The sequence below is a fragment of the Scleropages formosus genome, chromosome 13 (assembly GCF_900964775.1).
Source record: "Scleropages formosus chromosome 13, fSclFor1.1, whole genome shotgun sequence".
Classification (NCBI taxonomy): Eukaryota; Metazoa; Chordata; class Actinopteri; order Osteoglossiformes; family Osteoglossidae; genus Scleropages; species Scleropages formosus.
Genome location: NC_041818.1, coordinates 8,474,426 through 8,494,750, shown reverse-complemented (window position 1 = coordinate 8,494,750; position 20,325 = coordinate 8,474,426). Strand labels below are relative to the sequence as shown.

The window sequence follows — 20,325 nt, the reverse complement described above, 5'->3', positions numbered from 1 at the left end:
TAGCGCAAGAAAGCAATGTGGATCAAGACTTATGACAAAGCAATAAAAATCTATCACGCAATAATGAAAATTAGGAACTAAGCATGGAAATTCCTATCTTAGTTTTCAAACACTGAGAAAATCTAATTCATATTGGAATTGTCAAGAACGCCTTAAGATCCAAGTGTTCTAAACACTTTTTCTAAGCATGTGTGAATGGCTGCTGGAAACACAAAAAGAGGAGGTTGATGTGCCAGAGAGAACTTATTTCACTAACCTCCTCTCTGCACTATTATCACCATTGGTCAAGTTGTTAACACCGCTTTAACATATGAGAATAAAATCACAGCCTAATCAGTATTATTGAGCTCTGTAATTCTGCCTGAAAGTACTTGGCATAACAATCCCATTTTGGCCTCATAATTTATCTTACTATTATATTATCTTTAATTAATTATTCTGCTGTTCTTGTGTGGCATGGCAGACTATGCTGAATTGCTAATTATTTTGATGTTTATGTCAGTTTTCTCCAGGTCCTTTAGTTTTCTCCCACAGTCAAAATCTATATGTTTGAGGTAAACTTTGTACTCTAATTATCTATAGCTTGTGTATTTCAGTCAGTGGCTGTTACATTTCAATCCTGCATAAATAGGTGAATATTGGCAGGGAGTGGAGTGTGGGGTACCATCATTTTAAGTCACAAATCAACTAAACAACTAGTCAATTAAATATTGTGCATGCACACATTGTATTTTCAATGAGACGTATGTCGCTTTAGAGAAAACCATCTGCTACATGAGTAAATGTAAATGTACATCACTTTGCAGAAAAGCATCTGCACAATGAATAAATCAAATGTAAATCAAATCATTCAGATTCATCCAGAATTATAGGGCCTTTCTAGACAGTTCCATGCTTTTTGTAATTTCAAATTTAAAATTATTTAAGCTTAAACAAAACTAAGTTTCACAATAAAGGGTTACTGATATAGACAAGTTATTCTTCAAGAATAGACAGTTGGGCCAATACCACTGTTTTTACCTCTTTCTATTAATTAATTTCAACTGAATTCATTTTGGTTTTATATAGTTTTATATAGTTTTATTGAAATTTAAAGTAAGGAAATTTGAAAAAGGGAAAAGGAAGAAAAATAACTTAAAAAATAACAATGATCTGAGGTACAAGTGCCAGTGGCTAGTATGATCACAGAGTATCTATGTACATATGTCCGATTAGCCGTCTATAAAGGTAATTGTCACAAATGGTGTGACGGAACTTTGCAAAACAGTCAGAAGATCAGGAGATAAGAAAGTTCAGAAGTGATACTTCTCCAGCTACATGTGCCACACAGTATGGAGTATTGGAAAATTCATGTGGCACAATGTCACCATAGTGCGCATTTTAAATTGAAATGTTTGTTCTCTTAAAGTGTTTCTTGTGAGAGTTTACAGTTCATTATTTGAACTTTACGGTACAAATTAAATTTGCTTGTTTTAGTTTCTCGTGAAATTAAACAGGGTATACAGTGGTTTTCTCATACTACTTTGATACTTTTATACTAGTCAGTTACATTAATCACCATGAATATTGTCATTAAAGGATTACTTTCACATATTAGCAAGCCTTTTTTATACATTGTTCACATGAACTAGCTGGTATGTGGCATAGACATCAAGGGACAATCCTCCAGCTGGCCACATTGGACACACTGCTCTAGGGATGAGGGGCTCTTTTTTTAATTTATTTTTTTATAGCTGATGCTCATGAACAAAGGCGCTGGTGCCCCCGGTGACTGGTGTCGGCTGGCTTGATGGAGTGAAGTTTGCCAGGGGGATGACCTTGACGGGGTCCTCCTTCTTACTGCAGTGTCTCTCCAGCGTGTTGTAGAACTGTGGACGGTTGCTTCCTTTGTCCAGATTGTCTTTGGGCACTGACCGGCCGAGAGTGTGGCGACCGTCTGGCTTCACCCCACGGGCCCAGCCTTGCTGTAAGCCAAAGGTGGGCCGTGTGGTGTTGTGGGCAGGCTGGAACTGGGTCAGCGCTGGGGGCATCCAGCAGCTGTCGGAGTGGCCCAGGATCAGACACTCCTGGGTGCAGGTTTCTGAGGCCTCAGCTAGGGCTCGCTGGAGGTTCACCTCTATAGCTGAGCAAAGAAAAACGAAAAAGAGAGCCACTCAATTCTGTTGTCCTAAAATTACAATTATGGCTGTGGTGGAGATGAGGTACAAGGAGCAGACAGATCTTCCTGGGTTAGAATGCTAATAAGGGCTGACCTGCAAATAAATGGATTGAAAAAATGAGCTACAGTTTCCCTCTTTAAAAAAGCAAAGAAAAAAGATAAAAAAAAGGTTTAGGTGAAGGAACGCAATTCATGGCTTCATGAAGAAAAAGCTCTATCATTGTGTTTTATTTCCAACAAAAATTCCCATGGTTCTTACTGTTTACCTACTTTATAAAGTGAATTCCCTGTAGCTTAATTAAATCTTGCAAAAAATCCCTCTTGTTTGTGTCTGACATCAGCTTTACTATATTAAACATTTAATGAGCAGCTCAACCAACCATTGTTTGTTTTAATCACTGTCACGTTGGCAGACCTGTTTTTTTTTTTTTTTTTTCCTACAAAGACATAACCTTTGCATAATCTGGTAAATTAACATTAAGCAAATATAGTCAATTTAGTGAAATGTAGGAACTGTTGTCACACCCTATGCTGTACACTATAGACAGTGTAAGGCATAAAATGCAACACAGCCACAAGCAAGTGCATCAAGATTTGTGTTTGCTGTGGAAATGGAGATGCCTGAAAAGGAAGGCATACGAGTCATCATCTCTTATTATGCTCTGCTTGACATTAGAAGTAAAACAAGCCCAGGAAACGCTTCACAATTGAGCCTCTGCAATAAAGCCTGTCACCATAGATAATTAGAATGTAAAACAGCATGCAAAAAAAAAAAAAAAAAGAGGCAAAGTCTTTGGTATTATGTTTCTTAACCAAGTAAGACAAGAAGCCCTGTAGAAACATCTCTTCAGTCCTCCAGGCTTGTGCTGCAAGCTGTCATGTAGAAATAATTTAACATATTTGCATAAATAAGAATGCTATCAATTATTGAATGCTCGGAGTTTCACGAATTTCAGCCATTGCTTGTTTCACATGCTCTGTCTCATTTAATTCTCAGCCTGTCAGGTCTTAGAGGAACAGACTGGAATTTGTAGTTGAGATTTACTGGAGTGTCAAGATCTGTAAAGAGTTTTTTCCTTTAAAGATGCTCAAAATTGCTGATGCTATAGCATGTATTGTATATGTCCATGATGTATTGGTATCAGTGACTCTGTGCAGGATGATTTATTTATTAAATACATCTTGTATGGCATATATCTCTATGGTAAAAGACAGTTATGCAGACAGCAGAGAAGGATTTGACAAAATCCTTTTATTCCCAATTAAAGTTTAATTTATGGAGCTGGATTTAATTTGTTTGTGGAGAAGAATCTGACCTGACAGTCGTCATATATGGAAATGATCAGAGACAAGTCCGCAGGGAGAGGTAAGTCATCTCCCAGTGAAACAGGATGAAGCCTGGCCTCTCACTGGGCTTCCTCGCCTTGGAGAGCCAGTGAATAATTTACTGGAGCAGTAAATGTGTCACCTTTCAGAGGGTCACTAACTTCATTAAGAGAAGGACTGTTCCTCACTGCAGAGAGTGCGTGTGTGTGTGTGTGTGTGTGTGTGTCGGGGGGGGGGGGTTCCAGAGGGGGGTGGTGTGAGGAGGCAGGCATTCCCCATCTCCCTGAGCCTCTCAGGTGAACAGCTATGCTCTGTTGCAGTAAGGGTCTCTTAAAAAATGCAGAGCACCGAACAACATGTGCAAATGATGCTTTCATGCACATGCATGATCCTCATACGTAGCGTTTTATACTGCACGGCAGATCTGTTCCATGTTTTCCTGCCAAATGTGTCTGTGTGAAACATGAGTGACTGGCTTCAGGTAAACTGTCTGTTTCTGGTGAGAAAGGTGTCTGAGACAGACACTCCATTGACCCAATCTTCAGGAGATCTCAGAGCATGGGCTGTCACCGGCTTTTGTGTCAGCGGTAGGCAATGCTATTTTCACATGTGATATTTGGAGCTGAACAGCTCAAATAGTGCGGTCAGAACCAGTTGCTGCTCCATAGGGACCTGTTTCATCAGATTGATGTTGATGACAGCTCTGAATGCTTTTGTCAGCCAGAGGCAAAGTTCTGTGTCTAATGCTGTGTAAGCGCATTACGTATTCAGGAAAAAAAACAACACTTTCATGCACAGAGTCTTCAAGATGATTTATTTTGTTGTACTTATGTATTAAAACACTACCTCCAGCTTTCATATGCACATCCTGATGTGCACGTCATGAGTGCACACAAGCTGTACAATATGAAGTGCAGTAACTAAAAACTGGTTTGTAGTCTGAAGGTTACCAGGTCAAGTCCAACTCTTAATTTTGCTGTATTATGCTTTGGCATAAAATTCTAAGAGTGACATATGGGCAAAAACTGAAATTAACATTAAAGAAAAGCAGGAGTTGAGCAAAAAAATATATATATATTTCTAATACAGATGGACAGACTTAGTTGTCAATAATTGCACCTTGAAACCCACACATTTTATTTTTGTAAAGTCATATCTGTGGAACATTCAAAAGCACTGCAACAGAAAATCAATTCCTACATGGTAATTATGGAAAGGGGAGGGCATGGAAACATAATTATTTCAATACCAAAGCATTTGAGGTGTTATGACATAAAGTGAAGTGTCAGTGTTACTGTGGTTTTGAAGGTCTCATTTTACCAAGAGATATGCAGGCCCCGGGATTATACTAGCAGGTACAATCAATTTTATACCTGAATGAAATAAGGAAGGTTTATTCTCTTAATACATGTTTCTTCAAATGTCCTTTGCAACTAAGAGCCCAGGTAAAATGTTAAAACTAACAGCCCAAATGTGGATGTCACGAAATACAGCAATGCATCCCGTTCACAAGTGAGCAAAGAGTGTTATTAATGAGCAATGTTTGTGTTCGTGCTGATAACTTCTTCAAAGAAAAAGAAGGATATATCCATCAGTAGACAAGCCTCATATGCATTTTGGATGACATTTACAATACAAGAAGCAGTAGGCAATTATTCAAGCCATTATGCAAGCATGTGGGAACCCCATTAGTATCAATTAAAGAGATAATTGCATACAAGTGTTCACCAAGACCCAATTAAATGTGCTCCACAAATATGCACTGATTCATTTGCTAACCAGTGATAAGGAGCTGTTCCTGAATCAATGATCAGCATGGAGGACATGCATGTTTGCATTTGATTCATGCAGGTTTCTCGTTTGTATGTCTCTATTAGAGCCTCACTGAGACAGGATATGAGAGTCAAGTCATGAAGATTTTTTTAAAATTGTTCTTTTCTTTAAATAATTCCATAATATATATGCTATTTTCTTGGGTAATAATCTAATCATTATATAACATATTTGTCTATTTGATTGTTTCACGTCCACACACATCCTTTATGCAATCCTGGTAAACTTAGAACAAACAGTACAAAGACACACTATTCTCTCAGTCTCACATAAGTGATTCCTTACAACACAATCTCATTCCCTTGATATTGGTTCAGAGCAGTTACTCAACACGAGCAAAAAAAATGAACATACTGTCAATTTCAACCAGTCACAAGCTTTGATTAACATCAATCTAATGTCACAACTGAAATCCCATATTCAGTACTATTAGTATTATTTAAAAAAGAAAAAAAAAACCAGCAGATTTTTTTTTTTTTTCCATGGCAGCTTACAATGATTTACCCATTTACACAAGAGGGTAATCCTTACTGCAGCAATTCAGCGTAAAGTATTCCATTCGGGGAAAGAATGGAAAGCAGAATGTCTCAGGAAGGAACACCATCTCTTTAAGGGTTCTACAGCAGGATGCAGCAACTATAACTACTATGCCACCATATATGTATATCAGATTGTTTATGTGTATTTGTATTGTGGTGTGAAATGAGGAGAAATGGCTTCAACACCAGGGACAGCTCCATGGTCCCAACTCTGACAGCAATGAAAACTGTCCCATTCCTCAACAGCATTTCCTCATCATCTAAGGAATAAAGGAAAAGGAGACATTGATGGGGAGTGATCTGATCGGTTTTTCCCATACATGGCACAAAGAAAAAAAAAAAAACACTGGCAAAGGCACCAGAAGTGGAAGGAAGTCCTTGCTCAGACATGACCTTCCAAACCCTTCAACACCGAAGTGAAGAGGACATCATATCACTCCCAGGACTCTTCACTACTATGTTTTCAACATGTTTTTCCTGAATGAACTTGTTTTGGCCAGGTGAAGGCGGAGCACGAGAATGCCAAGGGCCATGTGATTAACAACATCTTGCGCTACCCAACAAATGAAATAAAAAAAAAAAAATAATAATTCAGTTTGTAATTACTTCAATTATTACCTCATCATTTTTACATCCTCCTCCCTTTCCGCCCTGCCCATACTTCAGCATTACATCTGGAAGGGAAAATAGCTGGTCATTAATAATAATGAAAGTGTTGAATCCCATGGGAGTCCAACAAGGGGAAAGATGCCATTTTTCATTAGGGAGGTGAGCACAACCAGTGACTGTAATTAAAGAACCACATGTCATTCTCTTGGGTTTCCTTCTTTTTAGCTTTTTCCATCCTCGTGTTTAACTCATACCATTGGATTTATTTATCTGTTGCATTAATGATAATCCTCTTTCCTAACTCTGGCACAAGGAATGTATGGTGGGCGGTCTAGAAAATGATATTTGTGCTTTCTTCAAAGGAGAGAGCTTGCTACTGCTTGTGTTAAGTTATACATGTGCACGTTTATTTTAAACAAAAGGACGCCTCAGCAGTAATTACATTTAAACCAAGACAGATTAAAAAACACCCACACAAAAGTATGGACGGCATTTCCTTGTATAACGAACACTTATATTACGAGAACTTATGAACACACAAATTTCATTCATTCATTGCTAGTTACAGCACCACTTAGTCAATGCAGAGTCATGTCATTCTAGAGACTATTTTGGAAACATAGGCCACGGCACACCCCCTAGACTGGAAACTTGTCCATTGTAAATCCATCAGACACACACACATTCACTCTCTAAATGCAGTTTAGTCGACATTTAGTCAAATGAAATTAATTTCTCTGGAGAGTAGAAGGAAGTTGGAGCACACAGCGGAGACCCACACAATCACGGGAGGGATCTATTAAACTGAATCAAGTAAACTGAATTTGTACCCATGTCCAAACCCAGAGCCAAAGAACTTTCACACACCGATGCTACTTATGACCATGCCACCCATGATAACACAAGTACCTTAATTAATGGGGTCTTGCATTTAACACACCATGTGAGTCTAAGTAATGCCATGCACCACATCAGGCAAATGATCACATGGTTTCTGGGCATCTCAGTTGTCACATGGCCATGTGCCTGGTTAAAAGTATCTCTCAGCAATTTCATAACTGAATGTAGCACGATTATTTATCATAAAAAATTAACTTTAAAGCAAAAAAAAATAAAAAAAATAAAGTACTGAACATTGTTGAAAAGCATAAGGGCAAAATTAATACTAATTAAAAGTTTTTTTATGCATATTCAGCTTCCAGAAAGATTAGCAAAAACCTTTAAGACAAGCGTGAATATCAAAGCATGGGCATGCATCTTTATAGCTAATGACTTATCCAGTACCAACAAAAAAAAAAAAAAAAAAATCAAGGACAGAAATACTGCAGTACGGCATATCCACGCCAAAATGACACAAACCTAATTCGAACCAATATGAACTCCAATGCACTGGTCATTTCAGATTAATAACCACTTACAAACACTGAAAGGAAAATATGTACTATTTATGAAAATCTAGAGATGGCCATGGGGGCGCAATGGCATGGCAGGTTTGGCCTATGCCTGCTCTCTGGTGGGTCTGGGGTTTGAGTCCTGCTTGGAGTGCCTTGCGACAGACTGGCGTCCTGTCCTGGGTGTGTCCCCTCCCCCTCCAGTCTTGTGTCCTGTGTTGCCAGGTTCAGCTCTGGCTCGCTGCAACCCTGCTCAGGACAAGTGGTTTCTGACTGTGTCTGTAGACATGGTCATCAGCAGATGATCACAGTATAACATTTTAGTAGACATGACATCATCGGGCATTGAATGTGCCCTCATAGGTGCAGTGTGCACAATTAATTGATTTAATTTATCGTCAGGTAACAGTACCATGATGATTAATATCAGATTTATTTGTATTGTCCTACCTCACCTAGATTCCTTCACCTTCTCCTTGATTCTTCACTGAATAAGTTTGCAGCAAGAAAAGTTGGTTCTTTTTACGTTTTCTACATCCAAATAACTTGGCTATCTCATTATCAGGAAACATTTCCTGAAGAAATTTGTCCACTTCCGCGCATGGTGTATATGAATAACACTTGTCCATCACATTTAATGCCCAGAGAATCTCAGACATTCACTTTTGGTCACGTGTGAAGTCATTGATGGGGATGTCGCAGCAGTACCACTTGACCTACACTAGTGCTTCTGATGGTTAATCCACTGGCACTCGAACAGCTTGCTATTGTGGCTGTCATGTGTGATGATCCCACAAATGGTCAGAAAAAAAATCTTAACATAATTACTGGCTTTGTTGCTTTTCTTTATGTCACAATATTTACTTCTTTTTATGTGACTCTTCAATGCAGACAAGTGTTACAAGCGACCAGTGAGAAACTGGTGAGAAAGGTTGTGCATTACTTGTCCCTTCTGCAGTAAAACACCTCTTTCTGTACAGGCTTGTTTGACATTTTTCATTTAATGGCTGATCAGTATGCTACAGGCATTCAGTGGAAATGTAGAGTAGCACTAAGCAAAGTGTATCTTAATTCACTTTTGTATTCTTTAACACAACAGTTTGTTTTTTTTTGGTCCTGGTATTTCATAATAGTAGGACATGGGGTTCTTCTTTCCTACAGACTGCTTCGATTGGAAAATATACAGAAACACTCCTGTTACCTGTCTTGAGCTTTCAATAAATGCATTAATGTGGGCTAATGAAAATAAAAAAAAATAGAAAATGAGTGGAAATACATCAGTTGGATTGATTTTGCCTGAGGTTTCTCAGCTTTCGAATTTAAGATTTATTATAAAAAAAAAAATCTTTCCAATGCAGTCTTCCTAATCCAATTTGTCGCTATTACACAGGCCTCCCCATGAAATCCTAAGTCCAGCTTTCAACAGTGCATTACTTCAAATAGAAGGATACAGAGGTATTTTCTTGTCAGCCACCTCCCATTTTCTTCCTTGGCCCTTATCTTTCTCTCATTCTTGCTTGTGACCCAACACCACCGAAGGTAATTGCTGGCAGAAAACAACGTTTAATGATTATGTTATCTGAGAGGCCAACAGAGCAGAGTCACAGACCACCACTCCCGACAAAAGAGGAGGACTTTTTTCAGACACACCATTTTCAGATAACAAAGAATATTATTGACTGTGCTGGGATTAAAATGCCAAAATAAATAACAACACAGTATAGAGGACAAAGTGCAGAATGAATGAAAGACTCTCCGCCACGTTGTGTATAGAAGTTTCCATTGTTTTGTGCTTTTACTTTACAGTTTGAAGTGCTTTTTCTCTCGCGAAATCTTTTTTCTTTTAAAGAATGCTTCTAGAACACATCTACAGCAAGCACAATTTAAGTCTAACATCTCTGAGAAGGCGTTTTAATCGATGATTTAAACAAGCATCTTGGAAGATTTATGTAGTAAATAATGATGAAGTCAGATGTGGTCAACAAAATCTGTTCAGACTATCTATAGAGACAGTATAGTTCAATATTTCGAGAAGGCTGCATTCAGCCACTTTCTTTTTTGTGAAAGTATGAAGATTGTGATTGCAGCCCATTTATTATGTGTGTTGAACCCCCCTATCCCGTGGGCTGAGTTATTCAAGAAGATGAGCTTGTCTTCCATTAGGAGCCAAGAAGGGGTTTGTGGGCTGAAGCACAATCAGTGCTGCCCAAATACACAGCATGGGCTGAAGAGACAAGAGGTGCAAACACTGTAACAATCAGCAATCAGCACTGATAATGATAATGACACGGAACACACTGCGAGATCCATGCCGTGCATTTCTGGGACTTGCCAAGAGCAGTTACTGGGTATACACGATGGTGTGTGAGGACAGAGGATATTTGCAAACTCACTGAAAAGGAACAGAAAGACTACCTGAAAATATTCTGTACATGAAGTCTTTCGTAATGCAATTCTCAGCAAAGAGATTAAATTTCTATCAGACTTTATTCCATTCAAAGTGCTGCTTTTTTCATCAAACAAACAAATACTATACAAATTCTGATTGAAGAAGACATGAAAAAAGTATAGGAAAAAGGAATTTATTCAGGAGAAAAGGGAATAAACTAGCATCTTCTTCCTTTTTTGGGAAATGTCCAAATGACCCTGCTTGAAAAGAGGGAAAAAAAAAAAAAATGGACAACTGCAGTGTAATTGGAATTGAACGTGTAAAGGAATTTCTTTTCACAAGATGATTTAAAGATGGATCCAGAGATGTTTTCAGACTTTACAAATAGCAACTATTAATGGATAAATGTTTAAGGGAGACAAGAGCACATCTCCAGCAACCTATCTCTAGTTTTAACACTGCTCTATAATTTAAATATGCAATGTAAGAGATTTTAATATCCTTCATCTTGAAAGAAATCCATTATAACAGCTTACTGCCCAGTCATCTTACAAGTAACAAAGCACCTGCCCACTTTTCTGCTTTTTGGCAGATTACTTATCAGTGAGCACTTGGTTGAATGATGCATGTTTGTCTATCAAGTTAAAATTGTTACAGCCTACAAGTGCGTCAATAGAACTGCTCAAGGCTTTCTACAAGACTTCATCATCCGCTTTACCCCGACCAAACTGCTTCACTCTTGCAAATCTGCTCACTTGGTGGCCAGGTGCATGGAAGGTGAAGCACAAAGGTTCTCGGTTCTGGCTGAGTTATGGTGGAGCGACCTCCCCCTCTCGCTCAGAACTGCTGAATCTCTGTCCACATTTAAAAAGGGTTTTAAAACTCAACTCTTCCAGACTCACTTCGCCCATGATCTCTTAAATTCATGTAAGGGGTAAATGTTCATGCACTATAACTTTAAAATCATGCCCAGATCAATCCTTTACGCACCTACTCCTGTAATGTAATGTAAATGTTTACATGTATCCCAAAAAAAAAAGAAAATACTAGAAAGGTGATTAGGAATAGGGATGCGGTGGAGCAGCGGGCTTTGCCGGGTTCTGCTCTCTGGTGGGTGTGGGGTCTGAGTTCCACTTGGGGTGCCTTGTGATGGACTGGCGTTCTGTCCTGGGTGTGCCCCCTCCCCCCCGGCCTTACACTCTGTGTTTCCGGTTTAGGCTCCAGCTCGCCGCGACTCCACTTGGGACAAGAGGTTTTGGACAGTGTGTGTGTGTGTGTGTGTGTGTGTGTGTGTGTGTGTGAGATGCGTGATCAGGAATGAAGGAGTTGTGTGATGTACATTGGTTCATACGGTGCAAAGAAACAAACTAACTGTACTTAAGAATCACATGGCTGCAACTAAGTCTCTCTTTCTGCTAATGTAATGCACACATTGTATTTTCTATGAAATGTGCTTTGTAGAAAAGTGTGTGGTAAATGACTAAATGTCAATGTAAAGTCACATGGAGTAGGCCACAGCAGGGCAATTTTTTCAGTAAAAATATATAAAATCATTAATCTACAGTCTTGGTTTACGTATTATTTATGAGAAGTTGTTAGATTAAGTTTAGCATAGTCTGAGGATGGTCACCAATTCAACTATGCATGGACTCATTTATCTGGCATTTGTTGCAAAAGCAAACTAACAACATTATGCTAGTTCAGCTGAACTACAGACAAATTACTTTTTTTATTTCTACTGGAGCAAGAAGTAGGATCTGGACATGGGGTCATTTGAGTACGGGACAGTACCTGATGCCTCATTCTTTCTTTTTTTTCAAAGGAATGAGGTAAATTACATTAAATTCAGCAAATGTTCGAGTTTTTAGTTTGTCTTCTCACATCTGAAATCAAGAGTAACATATTTACATATTTTGATTCAGTTAGTTTTTTTTTGACGTTTTCCACACCACAAATGAAAAATGTTACAGCTGTTATTTTCAAAATGGTGAACCACCCACACACACACACACACACACACACACACACACTTTCTAAACCACTTATCCCATACGGGGTTGTGGGGAACCGGAGCCTAACCCAGCAACTCAGGGCGTAAGGCTGGAGGGGGAGGGGACACACCCAGGATAAGATGCCAGTCCATCCCAAGGCACCCCAAGCAGGACTCGAACCCGAGACCTACCGGAGAGCAGGACCCGGTCCAACCCACTGCGCCACCACGCCCCCCTTGGTGAACAACAAAATTTCAGTAATGTTGGCAGAAACCATGTAGAAACATTTCTCATTCTATGAATTTCAACCAAATAATATTTTGCACTCTATTGCTGCTGTAATACATTTAATTGTGAAATGACTGTCATATTTTTCATGGTTGTTTTATCAGCCCAAGCAAGAGTTACTGCATAAGACAATAAATTGATATATTTTAGACAACACATGGAAATATAACCCACTTAATGGTTGTATACCTGTCTTACGGAACACCTCCAGACAAATTCACTCAGAATATCATGACCAACCCAAGAAAGGTATCTTAAGGCCAGTAGTAAGAGCTTCCTTAATTTTCTGTTTAAATTAATGACCCAGGGAACAATAAAACATTTTTAAAGTGCAACACTTGCATTGTGCTTAAAGCAAAGGCACCTGGTCTGGGGTCCACTTTAAATAAAATAAATATTTTGCACAGGGTCACTTACCACATGCAGGTGATTTCTGACACACTGATTTCTAAGGGTATTGCTGTTGCATTAAGTTGTACAGTTACACCAGATTTTGCAATGCCATTAATTGTACATCATCTGTGTCATGTATCGAAATGTACAGCCCATTCGTAATAACAGGCTTGAATTAACATCTAGTCCAGGCAGAAGCATCGTGATTTTCTGTCAAAAACTAGGAACTGACTCATGTCTCCAAGATTGAAGTCACCACTTCCAAGAACCAATGAAACTCATACAGAAACATATTCCATATCAAAAGTGTTGAATCTGGCCAGGATTTGGATGGGGATCTGAACCATTTTCCAAAAAAGTGACTGTAGGTAACAGAGTTGTATATTCAAGTGATTGTTCTGTGGCCCAGATATGATTGAGCAGAGGTGGTTGGAGTAGCCAAACCCAGTATTCAAGTAAAACTTTCAAAAAATACTCAAGTTAAAATGTTAAAAGTAGCAGCACAAAAAATTTCTAAGATGTCAAGTTATCTTGTTCAAATAAAACTTTTAAATGTTTTGAATCACAAGCAACAATAATAATATAATAATAATAATAATAATAATAATAATAATAAGAAGAAGAAGAAGAAGAAGAAGAAGAATGATACATTTAGCAGATGCTTTACTACAATGCAACATGTATTATTGTTAAGATACCTCAAATTATTTACCCTTTTATACAGCAGGTAAATTTTTACCTAGTTATTCAGGGTAAGTACCTTGCTCAAAGGTACTGTGGCAGGTAACATACTTACCTAGGTCCTAGGAGTTCTAACAGAATTAAACTACAAACATCTAGTTATTAACTTGGTTGCATAAATCATCGTGATGAAGGGTTTTATCAGGAAACAGGTGTGACAAAATGTGTGTAAAACATGAGTTTTATTTATGCTATGTACAGGACCGGTGACTGGTGAGGGGTAACAATGAGGGACTTGAAACAGCAAAGGTCTGAGAAGCAGATGCTCTCTGACAGAGCGGCGCTCTTTGGTATAATTCTCGGGGTTGTGCACCCTGTCAGGGAAGGTTTAAATGAGGGGTGAAGAGCACATTCTCCCTCCTCCCTTTGTGTCGTGGCACCCACGTTCACATATGGCACAATCAAATAAACAGCTTTAAAAACATGCGTAAACACACAGCATTTCAACGCTACAGTACACATACACATTCAGCAACACAGAGCCCATGCGCTTTGCAGAGTGAGGACACGTTGTTATGCAGTCTTGAAAAGCACGAGGTTGGCTACACCTCGGACAGTACTATACATCAGTTCCATCACAGGGCAATCACACAAACTCATTCATTCACCCGTTCCCTCACGCATGCACACACTACAGGGAATTCTTCAGAAAGTTATTCTGAGCAGTCAGTTTGTGCACAATGTGGAGGCTTATGGGACCAGATGACATGGGGAGGCACTGCAGTGCTTTAGAGGGATGGAAATGGAGGAAAACAAAAACATTTCACTCTCCTTCTGGAAGAGTATCCTGTCCCTGTGGGAACTACAATTCTCGGTCTCAGCTAGTGTGTGTGTGTGTGTGTGTGTGTGTGTGTGGAGGGGGGATGATCTACGTCAAGACTGGCCTTATACTGTGCATCAACTCTGTGTGACTCCAACATCAGCTTCCAAAAGCCTAGCCCTTTCCAATTTCACCCCGGAGAGGCCAGACAAAAGAGCAGCAGACCTCCCACCTCCCCAGAGCTGCTATGGCACAATGAGTTCACACCACAACTTATAGGGCATCACAGGAGTACATGGAGGTATGCCCTTGTGGAAGAAATCTCTTCAACTGCAAAGATATGACATAATATTTTATAAGACTTGATATATGTATAGATATTTAGCAATATGGAGTAATGGACCTAATGGAGTGAACAAAGACAACAAGTGGTTTGATTTAAGGCAGTACTTATTAGACCACCCTGGAAACAGCAAATGATTACAAGTAGGAACAAACATAGAGCTATTTCTCTCAGTCCAAGAAACAGACTTCCTAACGGCCCTGCACTTGACCTGCTTTCGGCCCCTCAGCGGATGTCCAACTGTTAACATTACCCAGCCCTCCCATGGAAATTATTTACAAAAGTATTCTTCCCGCTACCCATAGTGGTACCCTCGACAAGTGTGGGATGCAACAATATCTATATACACTTATATATGCAAAGTCAAAATAAGTTTATTTTATGCTTAGAATACATGCTATCTCATTTTTTTTTTTTTTGAAAATTGTTCTACAAACCAAAATTTTCAGATATTACTTTTTATTTTCTCATTGCTACAGAACTGAAGAAGGGCTGGCATGTCTGAGGTAAATCATGTTTATGTGCAGCAATGTAATAATAATAATAATAATAATAATAATAATAATAATACATCCTCGTGCTCTGCAGACATAGTGTTTGATGCATGTTTTTGTTGAATTTACATTAGACAAAGCAGTTACATTAACATTTTAAATGTACAGTGCATTTGCGATGCTGTACATCATATGAATATGAAAGTCATAAAAATAGGTTACAATTTAGAAAAAAAAAACAGTTTAAAGACACTGATTTGGATCCCAAGAGGATGTTCATTAGCAAAGTATTCGTTGTCTGTAGCTGAATAATTTGTGAACTTGTTATGGATGAACTTGCCCAAGGGGCAATGGATTTCAGATAAGATGCAGTAGACACTGCCACTAGAACCATCTTCAAAACACTGCCCTAAACCCGTTGACCCCGCAGCTTGGAGTGCTTATGTCTGGCTAGGGGCACCTACTATCAAACATTAACACCATGTGTGCTTGATTTGTGTCTCTCCCTATCTGCACCAAGATCACTCCTCACTGTGTGTCCTGTGATGGCTAGAGCGCCCGGGTTATTGTGCTTCATCTGCTCCTCCCTGAAACTGAGGTCTGTCACATTTTCTGGTTGGCATCTCTTACAGCTGTAATGTCAGGGCCCATTAGCGCAGCTCAGTGATGGCATGGAAAGACATAAACTCCACAGACCAAATGTCAGAAACTCGCGGGGCATTTTGTCATTAGATTGCAGAATTGGGATTCCTGCCTTCTCCCCAACACCCCAGCCCTGCAGAGCCATGAGTCCCGGACATAAGCTGCTCTCTCTCCCTTTGGAATCACGTAGAGACCAGGGTAAACATTTTCATTAGGAGTAAAATAACACATGTATGAGGATTCTTCTTTTATGTCATTTCTCACCATCATCAGCAGAGAACACACAGACCATGTAAACAGCACTGCATTCAGCAGTTCTACAGAAAGAGACAACCATTACTTGTTTAAATAACAGCCATGCTTCTCTGTCTCAACTCCAAATACAGGAATTTGTCCGAATAAAGAAGGTGCATCCGTCTTTCGTAAATGTTAGCTGCTTGAGGTTGTTCCACAGATAATACGGAAGGTCTCTTTTGGATATAATACCCCCTATCCTGGCCCTTCTGCTCTTCACTCACCATATACTTAGGTGAACCCATCAGATACATTATTTCATTTTGAATTAAACCCTCATTCAGTGACCCTGGGCGAAACATAAGGACACCACTTATAAATGGTATGCCTTTATTTACAATGTATTAAAAAAAGAAAAAAGAAAAAACCCTTTGCTCAAAACAATAACAATTTGAATTATATGTAACAACATCACATGCATCATTATATGTAAAGTTAATGATAATGTAATAGGCAACCTCATAATAATATTTTTCATGAACGTATTTCTTTACCTCTCATGTTACTACTATGGTTTCAATTTGTTCTCTTGTTAATATTGTTCTGCTTTCTTTCGGTCAAATTATATTGCGAAAAAGTCACAGAATTTTATGATGTATCTAAGCAAGAAGCAGTCTAGAATGTTAATAGAATAGTAGAATAGTGTTGCTGCTACTGTGGGGGGCAGTGGACCAGGCTTCTACCAATGTTCTAAAACATTTTTAGATATAAATAAAGTCTAGAAAAACAGTAAATACCAGAAGAATAATTAGACTGATATTGACATGCGGTGCAATCAAAGCGACCACAGAGTCAATATGGTGCCAATCAGTTTAGTGTGTACTCTGTGGGCTGCTGCTTTTCATTTTGAAACCACAGCAGAGGTGCCATGCTCCCGTTTCGTTGACAGCCCAGGCCTGATGGAAAACGTTGATTGCTGACATTTCCCTTCACCCATGATCTCTGAAATATTATTGAAGTCAAGTAATGAAAAAGGGATAATGAGGCTGAAGTTTAAAGAAAAGCTATTATTGCAATGCAAGTTTTGTCTCTGACTGCAATGTGTGTTACATATAACGCTGTCACGGAAACTTCAATTTTCATTCATTCATTTGGTGTTCATTACATTTGCACAATAGTGTGGCCAGCCATCGCTGAAACCTTTCAACCGATCAAGTTTTCGAATTATTAGCAGGCTGCATTTATTTATTTATTTATTTAAAAGCACTAAGTCAAACATACTCACTTTCTTTAACCACTTGTCCTTCTCAGGGTCCTGGTGGTTTAGGGCATATCCTGGAATCACTGTGTACTAGGCTGGTACACCCTGGTGTAGAAGCCAGTCCATCGCAGTCCACAGCCAAACACCCACACACTCACTCACACACTGACACACTGTGGGCAATTTAGAGTCACCAATTAACCTGAACTGCATGCCTTTGAATTGTGAGAGGGAATGGGAACACCCGGAGGAAACCAACACAGACACGGGAAGAAAAAGCAAACCACACAAAGTGAGGGAGAACTGAACCCACATTTTTTTGTGCCACCCAGGTGCTCTGAGATGACAGCGCTACTCAATGAATTTCCTTGCTGTCTATAATATTGTTATTATTATTATTATGACATTTTCTTAAGTGCAGGTTACATTCTTGATTTGTGTTGGCAGTAACTGTGTGTATTGACTTACAGTACTTAATGCAGAAAAGAGGCAGCATCTGCTTCTGTCTGACACCCTTGAATCATATTTCCGGTTCTTTCTGTATGATGGACAAACAACCTTGAACAGTTCTTTCAACTTTTCTCAATTTCTCTTTCCAGTTCTGTGATCAGCTTGTGTTCCTTGTAAACCAATGCGTGTTTCATTCCTTCTTGCCTGGATAGAAACACATTATTACTCCCAACCACCCATAAAACTGTCTCATATGATAGCACGGTAATTAAGAACTGGAATTCATCAACCTTGAGCTTGTTGCATTGCCATTCACTAAGTGAGTATAACCTCTGTGAATCCATCCAATTTCTCATTCCAGCTTTTGTTGCTTCCATTTTGGGCTGCCTCTGTGCCGCACCGTCTTGGTCTTAAATCTGCAATGCCCTGTTTATGGCCAGAATAACGGAACAAGCTCATTCAGTGGAAGCAAATGTGATCATTTCAGCAGAAACATGTTAATATAAATTCAGATGAGACATGCCAATGCCGAGTGTTAATAGACATTTGGTAACCTAGAAATGTCAGGCGCGGAAGATTGCTGTAGCAATCTGATTTTGGAAAAGCAGAAATTTCAAAATAGGAACAAAGGTATAAAATAGCAATGGTCATGTCTGAGATGTATGTAATTCAGTAATGAATGTGCCATTGAGTCAAAGCCAACTCATTGCAACCGTTTGCATGGTCTCCGAGGCAAGGGAGAAAGCAGAAGCAGCTTCATATTGCTTTCTTCCCTGAATATTTTTTGGGCTGCAAACAGTGGGACTACATGGAAAGTAAACTCACTGACCTGGAGTTCAACCTCACTTCCACCAAGCAGCTCAAGATCTTTGAAGCATCACCCACACACCACACCACCTTGTTCCTTTACAAAACACACTGGCAATGTGTAAGAGGGCACGATTTCATAATTAACCATAAATGTCCTTCAACTCCTTTTCATGACAGAATGTTGCTGTGTAAAAAGAAATTCAATAATCTGTTCAAGAGAGTGGGTCGGGGAGGAGTTTGTCAACCACCTTCTGACATAATGTGCATAAAAGACACCTGTAGAACACATTTACCTTTAAAATCCCATATTATGTCTCTGCAGTCTCCATGGCTTATGACAGGCACTGGATTTTCCTTTAGGGGAGAAATGTAGTCTAAACATGACATAGGGACAATCTCTTGGCTGAGCTTAAGCTCATCTATCCAAGTCCATCTGTCTTGAAAGTCATTTACTAATTTACTCACACATAACCCCGCTCATTTTTATTTACAATCATTAGTAAAATATATTCAAAAATAAACTTCTTTTTTTTTTTAAAAAAAAAAAAAAAAAAAGGCATGAGTAATTATTTATCAGCGCCAAGGCGCTGTCTCATGTCACACTGATGCCTTTGAAGGCAGTGGGTGTTGTGACAGGAAGTCTTTAATGTTAAAACCAGAAGCGGGATTAAAAAAGAAAATGAAAGAAAAGCAAGCTTGCTGATAAGGGAACGAGTGGAGGGCGTAACGGCCTCATTTATAAACTGGACTGCTATTTTTTTTTTCCCATCTACAGTAGGGTAGGATAATTACCATATATAGTGGCTTGCATATAGTGCACATCCTATCCTATATATATAAATACATAAAAATATATATAAAAATACACATCTATAAAAAAAACATGCACATACTATATATATATATATATATATATATATATTATATATACATGTATTATAAAGATTTTTTCTTTCTAATGAAAAATACTATACATTGTCATGATCTCACATGCTTTAAGAAAAGCACCACAAAAGAATGAAGCCCTGTGAGGAAATTCTAAGATGTATAAATGGACCTGGTGTCATCATAACTATCTCAAGGTCACTTACCAATAACATGTTAAAGTCAGGTCTTTTCTCTCAGGTTTCAAAACAATCTCATCCTAGCTGGTACTCATTTATTTTGTCATTATTAGCAATAACTCATCACACCTCTGTGTGCCCTCAACAGCAAAATACAACAACAGAAAAGAGAAAACACATGAAGTCTGTACTGTTGTCAATAAAATCCTGCACTGGGTCACGAAGGAAATGGGAATATCATACTTTAAGTTCTTTTTTAAAATGACTTTCATTTACGAAGTTTGCATTTGTTCCCTATATTCACGTTCCATTTCACGGAATGGAATGTGAATATAGGGAAATAATGTGAAATAAACCTTACATAAGAAAAAACACTAAACTGACCTTAAAGAAACTTAGGCTGATGAGTAGTTTACATGTTTTTACAAGGAATAAGGCAGGCAATTATTGAACTACAGCAAAAATATGAATATACAGTACTGATTTATTTCTCTCCACATGAACAAAAATGAAAGATATACTTAGAAGGCATGCATTCCATTATTCATTTTGTATTTTAGTTTGCTTCAGTTGTTCATTGGCTGCTTAAAAAACATCCCAAATCCTCTC

The 20,325-nt window shown here is 38.7% G+C and overlaps 1 protein-coding gene across 1 annotated transcript in view; it reads right to left on the bottom strand.

The window, feature by feature from the left end:
- Nucleotides 1–1,712: 1,712 nt before the first annotated feature.
- pcdh11 (protocadherin 11) overlaps nucleotides 1,713–20,325 on the bottom strand; it is a 185,773-nt gene continuing 167,160 nt past the window's right edge. Inside the window, exon 6 of the mRNA XM_018737438.2 lies at nucleotides 1,713–2,122. Within this exon, the coding sequence (XP_018592954.1) occupies nucleotides 1,728–2,122 (395 nt within the window). The 3' untranslated portion in view covers nucleotides 1,713–1,727. The remainder of the gene's footprint in view (nucleotides 2,123–20,325) is intronic.